This window comes from Gavialis gangeticus, unplaced genomic scaffold (assembly GCF_001723915.1).
Source record: "Gavialis gangeticus isolate Ggan-Ray unplaced genomic scaffold, GavGan_comp1, whole genome shotgun sequence".
Lineage (NCBI taxonomy): Eukaryota > Metazoa > Chordata > Crocodylia > Gavialidae > Gavialis > Gavialis gangeticus.
Window position 1 is genome coordinate 16,304,577 of NW_017729015.1, and position 8,845 is coordinate 16,313,421.

Consider the following 8,845-nt stretch of genomic DNA (forward strand, 5'->3'; position numbering starts at 1 on the left):
GGGGCAAGGAGTACAGGCACCCCTCAGGCCACACTGTGCTGTGTTGGCTGGTTGCTGCCCTTGAGGTGCAGCCTCTCGGGGACCCAGGGCAGCTCTCCCTGCACCAGGGCCCCTTCCCTCTTTGCCAGGCCTAACCATCTGTTTCCTCCCTGCAGGCCCCGGATCCCTGTCACCCTCAATATGAAGATGGTCATGCCCTCCTGGTCAGTCCCTACTGGGGGAGACCCACATGAGGGGGACCCAGGAGGGTGGGGGAGTCCCAGGGTGAAAGCCCTTCATGGGTTTTGGTAGGAGGGGGAGGGGGAGGGGGAGGGGGCAAGGGCAAAAGCTTGAGCCCAGCCTAGGGGGTGGAGGGAGAAGAAAAGGGAATAGCTTGAGCCCAGGACAGGGGGAGCAGCTTCTGCCTGTCCCTGTGTGGCTGATCCTCCTGCTGCTCCCCAGGTTTGACTTAATGGGACTGAGCCCAGATGCGCCAGAGGATGAAGCTGGAATCAAGAAAGCTGCTGAGAACAGTAAGTGGGTGCAGGGCTGGGCCAAGCCAGGCTGGGTACCTCCAGGCCAGGCCCTGCCTTCCCCTTCTGCCTACACTGAGGACTGAGTGGCCTTTGCTCCCGGTGTGCTCAGTGCACATGGCTCTGGCAGGCACACTGGGGAGCCCCTGTGGCCTGGCTGCCTTGCCCTAACTCCTGCCTGCCTCCTTGCAGTCAAAGCCATCATTGAGCATGAGGTGAAGAACGGGATCCCGCCCAACCGCATCATCCTGGGGGGCTTCTCGCAGGTGAGTGGGGCCAGCAGGTGTAAAGGTGTGGGAAGGGGCACATGTGGTCTCACTGGCCCCAGTTCCCTGTCCTGGAGTTGCGGGCATGGAGGGCAATGGCTGGGGAGTGGTGGCAGTGCCTCAGCCCCAGGGGGTGGTTGGCGGGGGGCTGGTGGGTGTAGTTGCTGCTCCCCCCTCAGAGCCTCCTTCCCCCTGGAAAGGGGCTCCCTGCTCCTGACACTTGCTTCTCTGCTGTCCCTGTCTCAGGGCGGTGCGTTGTCGCTGTACACAGCACTTACCTGCCAGCACCAGCTTGCTGGCATCGTGGCACTCAGCTGCTGGCTCCCGCTGCACAAGGCTTTCCCTCAGGTACCATTCTGTGTCTGCATCTGCATGTCTCTCTTGTTCCCAACTATCCTGTGTGGGGTGTGAGCCAGGGAAGGGCACCTTTGCTGCCCCTTCTGCCTTGGGAAGCCCAAGCACTCAGTGCTTGCAGGGGTGGCCCAGCACAGCCCCCAGAAGGGCCCTGCCATCCCCCACACACCCCTGAGCTCTGGCCTTTGCCCCACAGGCAGCAAGTAACAGCGTGAACAAGGACATCGCCATCCTGCAGTGCCACGGGGAGATGGACCCCATGATCCCTGTCCGCTTCGGGGCCCTCACCGCCGAGAAGCTCAAGTCAGTTGTCACCCCCACCAAGGTGCAGTTCAGAACCTACCCCGGCGTCATGCACAGCTCCTGCCCGCAGGTCAGTGGCAGTCACAGCGGTTCCCGGGTGGTGTCCCCACAACACTTCCCAGAGCCTCGCGTGTATCTTGCCATGAGCCCTAGATACACACAACTCCCCCATGGAGTGGCTCAGGCATGTCCTCACCTTCACCAGAGGCCACAGCTCCCAGTTGGTAGTAGCCTGGGGAGTCCATGAGGAGGCTGGGGGGTGGGACAGGGGCACATCATATACTAGGACCTGTAGTTCATGCCTCGTCTTGAAGCAGGGACACTGTCTACAGCAGCTGTTAGTCTTTCTAGTGAAGCCTCAGGGGCCTGAGCTTCCCTTAGCCTGGCAGAAGTGGGAAGACCCTCCTAGGCAGGGGGCAGGCCCAGGCTGGAGCAGACATGGGGAGTACAGTCCTTTGCCCACTTGTGCGGGGGGCAGGGGGTCTGCCTTGGCATAAGGCTGCCCCTGGGCCCAGCTGTGGGCTGGGAGTGCCCGAGTTGGAGCCCCAGAGCACTCAGCATGGGCCCCTGCCCTGCGGCGCCCGCAGGCTGGGGCAGCACCTGTGTGACAGGGCTCTGGCGCTGTGCGCAGGAGATGCTGGCCGTGAAGGAGTTCATTGAGAAACTGCTGCCCCGGATCTGAGCAGAGCCACTCAAGACTGTCGCGGGGAAGGACGCGGAGGTCACGGCCGCCGACCTCGCGCCCCAGACCCGGCTGCTGCAACCGGAAGCCATGGCAACCAACCTCGCCTCCACTCGCGCCCTTCCTCCTCTTGCCTCTGCCCGGGGCATGGGGCTGTCGCCCTGGTGCCCAGAGCCGAGCAGAGCTGGCCCTGGGGCTCCTCCCTCGGACCGTGCACCGTACGCTCCCCTCCCTGCCCTCACACTCGTTGCCCCTGGCGGGTCTCCCTCCCTCGGTTCTCCCTGGCTCCAGTCCTGGGCACAGTGTGCACAGGCCGGGGCCCCCTGGTTTTCTCTGCTGTTACAGTGTTATGCGGGTGTCTGCGGAAGCCGGGGGGGTGCTGGCCCCCGCTGCCCCAGGCACAGCCCCACACCGCCCTCATACAGATAATCGCCCCTCTCCCCACTCTTGCAATCTGTGCCTGCTGGGTACTGCCCCTGCAGGCAAAGACAAATCCCTGCCGTTTACAGCCAGCTCCCTGGCACAGGGGCCGCCCAGGTGCTGGCCTGATCCTCTACATCTCTTGCTGCTACTCCTTCCCTCATTGAGGCAGGGAGTGAGGGGAAGCCTCCGGCTGCCAGGGCCCGATGCCGGCTGGGATTGCCGCCAGCTGGGCTCACTCCTACCCTCACCTCACCAGCATCTGCCCCAGGACACCAGTGGCCTGTTGCTTCAGCTAGCTCAGCCCTCTCCTCCTGGGTAAGGACCCTGCCCTCTTTGCTTTAAGCGGTAGCCCATCAGCACAACCTCCTGCTGGGCCAAGGCAGGGCCTGCTTCTTTCTGGGAAAGCAGTCCCTACAGCTGGCAGGAGTGGCCTGTGGGTGCAGGTTCCCTGACAGTGCAGCTCCCTACAGCACTGAGGCCCCCCCCACACTCCCCAGCTGTGCCAGGCTCTCTGAGCCCTCCCCCTAGCCAGGCCCTTCCAGCTGAGGGCTGGACTCTCAACACCTCTCCCCTCCCCTCTGCTGAGCTGGCCTGAGGGGCTTGCTGTTGAGCAGCACCAGCCCCCTCTCTCCCATGGGCTGAGCCTGCAGTGGTCTTGGCCCTGACTACAGCGGGGCCTGGGAGCTGAGCTGCAAGTGTCTTTTACACAAACCTCTGAGGCTAAGGGCTGAATTCTCATTCCCACACCCCAGACCCAGCAGCCCCTTGCTGCATGGGCCATGCATGGCCCCTGCCCTGCCTGGGGGGGCACCAAGCTGGCAGCACCAGTGGGGCAAGGGGATACCTGCCCCCCTTGCACCCTGGAGCCTGCCCTGTACAAGTGTGGGGTAGAGCATGGCTGGGGTCTGCAAGATAGCAAGGGGGGCTGCTGGGTCCCGGGGGGGGGAAGGAGAGTAGCTGGGCCCTAAATTGGGCCAGGCCCCCCAGACCAGGCCGAGGGGAGCATAAGACTGGTGCATGGTGGCAGCTGCCACCTCACTCCCCACCCAAGCCCCCGCTGCACACAGCAATAACCCTCCTAGAGCCTCAGCTAGGGCACGCCCAGCAGGACTTCATGGCCACAGCCCCCCTCCCTGCTTTGGGCTCCATCCTGCTGGTCACAGTTTCCCCCTGTACCCCAACCCAGTCAGAGGCACGGGTGGGGGGGGGTGTGGACAGAGGGAGCAGCAGCCCCCCTGGAGGCTGGGACAGTCCTCACCCACTACCTGTGCGGCAGGGATCAGTGGGTTTGGTCCTGGGGCCCTGCTTGCTCTTAGCCTGGCCCTGTCCAAGGCATTCCATGCAGCTGCTCGCTGCCTGGGGGGGGGGGACACCGCATGGAGCCCCCAGGAGCTGGGCAGAGGCACTGTCCATTCCACACTTGGTTTTTATTTTCTCTCGTCTTCCTTGTATGTGTTTTGGGTTATTTTTTTCCCCTCCAGTTCCAGAGATTAAATAAACCATGGACCTCTCCCACAGGCCTGAGCTGACATCTTTCCTGCAGGGAGCTCTGCTCAGGGCCCACCCCCAGGGGCTTTCTGGTAAAGCTTACGCCCCCTGCCCCAGCATATGCAAGCTACAGGGCTGCCAGAGTAAGAAAGTTTATTTTTAAATAGAAACCATCAACAGCTCAATTCATAATTTAGTAGCATAAGTTACAGACCCAGGATGCAGCAGCAGCAGTGGGGCAATGGTAGTGTTGGCCCAGCGTGGGGGTAGGCACAGCTCTTACCCCCACGAGGCAGGAGAGCAAAGCAGTTGCCCACATGGGCTTTGGCACGAGTTTAAGCAAGGTGCCATGGGTGACAGGAGTCTGACATGACCACAGCAGGCCTCAGCTCAGACCTACTAGACCCCGCACACTGCCACACGCTGCTGGCCAAGAACAAAACCAGAAACATGATTCGCTTAATGATTAGTCACTAACCCAGGAACCCATCACCAAGACAGGACATCGGATGCTGTAGACGAGAGTGCAGCGGTGGTCATGTAAACACGAGGCACTGGCTCCCATGCCTCTAGCACACCTTGGAAGGAGCCTTTGGTCCCTTGCTATTGAGAGGAGGGAGGGGAAGAGAGGGAAGGAGCGAGTCCACCCCAAGATAGGTGGGACCATCTCCCGAGTCCCCTATGTGGAAAAGAAATGGCATCAATGCCTGTGGAAGTGAAATGGTGACACCCATGGAAACAAGGCTATATGGAACGGGCTGGGAAGCTGCCACAGGCTGGCTTGTAGCCATGAGGTAGATGGTAGGAGGGGGCCATGCTCAGGAGCTCCCACCCTGCTCAGGGCCTGCCCATAATGGGGAACAGCCTACACCCTGTGCTCTGCCCCAGGCTGGGGAGCAGGTAGTGAGCACAGCACCAGGTTAGTCTACACTGACTGTGGTCCCAAGCTAGACAGGCTCCTGGCTGTTCCCAGTGGGCTCTGGGGAATGGAAGTGGCCCTGGCCAAGGCTGAGCAGTGCTGGAGTGGGGCAGGAACTGGGCAGAGGGAGGGGGAGGGGCAGGAGGAGGCAGAAGCCTCCCCCAAGCCTGTGGCTGCCTGGGCTGAGGCACCTCCTGGCTGCCAGGCCTCAGTTTTTGCTGAAGCCCATGGGGTTCTGCATCTGCCATCGCCACAGGTCCTCACCTGCAAAGAGGGAGACAAGTTGGAAAGGAGCCAGGAGAGGGGCTGAGCCCCAGGCCAACAGGTTCCCAGCACCATGGAGGGAGGGGGAAGGGGAGCTTTGGGGCACAGGCACAGTGCTTACACATCTTGTTGAGGCCAAAGGCAGCTTTCCAGCCCAGCTCCTGCGCAGCTAGCCCAGGGTCTGCATAGCAGGTGGCCACATCGCCCTCCCGCCGTGCCACGATCTTGTACTTGATCTATGAACAGAGCAGTAGGGCCTGAGCCAGCAGCTCCCAGGGTGTGTGGGGGAGAACCTGCCTGGGCAGACCCCCAGCGTAGGGGGAGGCAGGATGCCACCTGGCTGGGCTGTATAGGGCTGTTGCACAAGCAGGCAGCCTGCAACCAGTGGCTCCACATGCCCCTCAGCCAGCAGGACAGGACAAGCCCCACGCTGCGGGCATAGATACAGCCTTAAGTGCCAGCCCAAACTGCAGCAGTTAAGTGCCTTACCTCCCTGCCGGAGGCTTTCTCCATGGCCTTAACCATCTGCAGGACGGAGTAGCCAGTGCCTGTGCCCAGGTTGTAGATCTGCAAGGACAGGACAGGACACTTGCTGGCTGTGCTTGGGGGTCTGCCTCTTTCCTTAGCATAACCAAGCACTGGGCCCAGCCTCCACTCCTGTAGCAGCCCAGGTAGAAGGGCAGGGACTGGGTTCCTGCGTTCGGCAGGGCTGCAGCTGCTCTCCTACCTGGGAGTCAGGCCTTGGCCCCCTGGAGCAGAGCTCCCTGCACCCAGGAACCTGCATGGTGTGCCATGAAGAGGCTTCCCTGGAGAGATTCCCCCCCATGAGTTGCAGACAGCAATGCCTCCGTCTCAATTATGCAGACAGGCATGTGTCAGGGGTGGGAGCCCCGTGACGCTACAGCCTAGCGGTGGCCTCTAGATGAAGGCTGGACCTGCACAGGCATCCCAGCCTAATGCTATGGCAACTCCTCAGGGTACCATTCCCTACCTTGCAGCCACAGTTCTCCTTAAGTTTCTTCAGCGCAGCGATGTGACCCTTGGCCAGGTCCACAATATGAATGTAGTCCCTGACACCTGCCAGGGAACAAAGGGTGGTTGCCAGTGTTTCTGGCTGCGTTGGGGGGGCGGGGGGGCAGCACCTGTCCTGCTCCTGCAGCCAACAGGCCAGGCCCTTTGCCACCCCGCAACAGAGCTGGGTCCCTCTACCAGGGTTTGCCCCGTGCCTCCCCCCACACCCCATGAGCAACTCTGAGCCCAGCAGCACACCTGTCCCATCCACAGTGTCATAGTCGTTCCCGAACACACTCAGGAACTCCCGGCGCCCCACAGCCACCTGCATGAGGGAAGGGCTGTAAGTTCATGCTCAGCAGGTGTGATGAGGAAGAGGGGGAGGGAAAGGAGGCTGTACCTGAGCAACATAGGGCATGAGGTTGTTGGGGATCCCCTGTGGGTCTTCTCCAATGTCTCCTGACTCATGGGCCCCGATGGGATTGAAGTAGCGCAGCAGAACTGCATTCCAGCCCTGGGGAGACATCCCTACTTGTCAAGCCTGGCCCTGTCTAGGGAGGGCACAGAACAGGCTCCCACAGCCCATGCAAGGAGCCCAGGCTGTGTCAGGCACTGCCCGAGGAGCTGGGAATGTGGGCACAGGGTGCAAAAGCAGCTAGCTCATCTAACCTGCTGCCCTCCAAGTGCCGAGTCTCTGTGGCATGCAAGGCAAGAGCAGCCAGCCCAGGCCCTTGGACACAGTCACAGCAAACAGGGGCAGCACTAAGGCAGGATGTTCCACAGAGGAAACAGGGCCATGGTCCCCAGCAGGGCATGTGCTCCCAGCTCTCAGGCCACATGCTCCAGCCTCCTGCTCCCGGGGTCCCCCTCAGCTTGGGGGAGTTTGAGGAGGATGGTGCTGCAGAGGAGGTTGAGTCTTTCCCCAGGGGATAAGAGAACTGGACATAGGTCTAACCCTGCACACGGAGCTAGGGGCACCACTGAGTCCAAGGCCTTGAACACTGCCAAGACCCAGGGGCTGGGAGATCCCAGCTTCATGCACGTGCCGGGTTGTGGGGGGTTGTTACCTTCTCAGCCTTGCACAAGTCTCGTATCATCTCTTCAATGAAGTACTTGGACTTGCCGTAGGGGTTGGTGCAGCCGCCGACCGGGTGCTTCTCGTCCAGGGGGAGGTAGGTAGGGTCCCCATACACCGTGGCCGAGCTGCTGAACACTATGTTCCTCACACCGTGCGCGTTCATCACCTGCGAGGGCAGGGACCGTCTGACACCGAGCCTGCCCCATGGGCTTGGGCCCTGCCACCAGGCTGTGCCCAGACCAGAGCCCTTGCAGAGACACAGGGCTCATCTCCAGCTGATGTGCAGCCGCTCTGAGTGTAAGAGCAGCACCACAGGGTGCAGCAGGCTGCTTCCAGCTGAAACCACTGGCAGAAGGCAAGGAGGTGGCGGGCTAGTTCCTGCACTGATCAGGGCAGGAGTAGCACCTGGCCCGTAGCAAAGGAGCCAACCTCCCTGCAAGCAGATACAGCAGTTATATTACTAACCTTGGTACCATGTGGGGGCTCTAGCAAGGCCCCTGGCTACTGAATCGCTGGGCATACCGCAGGGCTAAGACTCTCCTGAGGCACCCGGTGCTTCTCGAATCGCAGCCTTAAGCCCACAGCCCAGCTGCTGGCCCTTCATCTTCCGCAAGATGCCTTCGTGCCTTCCCAGTGGGCGCATATTTGACAGCCCCCAGTCCTCAGCATCTCCCTCCTCCCCTTCAGCCTTCCACCTAAGTTTGCCTCGGTTCTCCCCCCACCCGCAAGGCTTCACACCAGAGCGCCATGCCTCACTCACCTCCAGCAGCCGGATGGTCCCCGTGAGGTTCACCTTGTAGTACTCCAGGGGCTTCTGGACTGACTCCCCCACCGCCTTCAGCCCTGCAAAGTGCATTACTGCCGAGAAGCGGTGCTGCGAAGCAGAGGGGACAAATGCACACAGCTCGGGGGTAGAACAGGGGTAGCAGTGTCGGTGACCACCTGCCATCGGGTTGAAAACTACCATAGGGGCAGCGGCTAGTGCAGGTGGGAAGGCGGCTGCCTGGCCAAGCCCCGATTCTCACCGCCCCCTCCACGAACATTTTCTGCTTTCTGTGCACGGCGGAATGGATACCTCGCGAAGCCAGGATTTCCCTACCCCTGACTCCGCCGGGACGGCTCTGGTGCCCCCCCAGGAGCCGCCTCCAGCCCCGCGGCACAAGCGGGAGAGGAGACACCCCAGCCCCAGGGGCTCGGGCGAAAGCTGGAGGTTTCGGCTCCTTCTGCGAGAGACTGCCAGGAAGGGCCCGGGGGCGCAGCCGGAGCTTGGTGCTGGTCCTCCCCCACGCCCGGCCCGGCCGCTCACCTTCCCGAAGAGCCCCCGCAGCGCCGCCTCGTCCAGCACGTCCAGCTCCTCAAACAGGATCTCGCGGCCCGCGAGCCCCTGCACCCGCCGTAGGCTCTCGGGCAGGCCGCCCTCCCCTGCGGGCACGGGCACGGGCCGGGCGTCACAGCGCTGCGGCGGCCGGGCCGGGAGGACCCCTGCACCCCAAGCTCACCCGCCCGCCCTACCTCGGATGGCGTTGCGGAAGTTGTCGATCACCA

At 62.1% G+C, this 8,845-nt stretch overlaps 2 protein-coding genes across 3 annotated transcripts in view; one reads left to right on the top strand and one right to left on the bottom strand.

The window, feature by feature from the left end:
- Positions 1 to 2,988, top strand: part of LYPLA2 (lysophospholipase II) — a 12,945-nt gene extending 9,957 nt beyond the window's left edge. The window contains exons 5-10 of the mRNA XM_019512391.1: positions 156 to 203; positions 442 to 512; positions 705 to 778; positions 1,025 to 1,126; positions 1,329 to 1,505; positions 2,067 to 2,988. Coding sequence (XP_019367936.1) covers positions 156 to 203; positions 442 to 512; positions 705 to 778; positions 1,025 to 1,126; positions 1,329 to 1,505; positions 2,067 to 2,117 — 523 coding nt within the window. The 3' untranslated portion in view covers positions 2,118 to 2,988. The remainder of the gene's footprint in view (positions 1 to 155; positions 204 to 441; positions 513 to 704; positions 779 to 1,024; positions 1,127 to 1,328; positions 1,506 to 2,066) is intronic.
- A 1,176-nt stretch (positions 2,989 to 4,164) lies between these two features.
- Positions 4,165 to 8,845, bottom strand: part of GALE (UDP-galactose-4-epimerase) — a 9,880-nt gene continuing 5,199 nt past the window's right edge. The window contains exons 2-11 of one of the 2 annotated variants that reach the window (XM_019512393.1): positions 8,813 to 8,843; positions 8,607 to 8,722; positions 8,061 to 8,174; positions 7,290 to 7,466; positions 6,623 to 6,736; positions 6,481 to 6,547; positions 6,203 to 6,288; positions 5,701 to 5,778; positions 5,333 to 5,447; positions 4,918 to 5,211 (exon numbers count right to left, since the gene is read on the bottom strand). In XM_019512393.1, the coding sequence (XP_019367938.1) occupies positions 5,156 to 5,211; positions 5,333 to 5,447; positions 5,701 to 5,778; positions 6,203 to 6,288; positions 6,481 to 6,547; positions 6,623 to 6,736; positions 7,290 to 7,466; positions 8,061 to 8,174; positions 8,607 to 8,722; positions 8,813 to 8,843 (954 nt within the window). In that variant the 3' untranslated portion in view covers positions 4,918 to 5,155. Of the gene's footprint in view, positions 4,452 to 4,917; positions 5,212 to 5,332; positions 5,448 to 5,700; positions 5,779 to 6,202; positions 6,289 to 6,480; positions 6,548 to 6,622; positions 6,737 to 7,289; positions 7,467 to 8,060; positions 8,175 to 8,606; positions 8,723 to 8,812; positions 8,844 to 8,845 lie in introns of those variants that run through there. The other variant, XM_019512394.1, reaches the window with a different exon arrangement.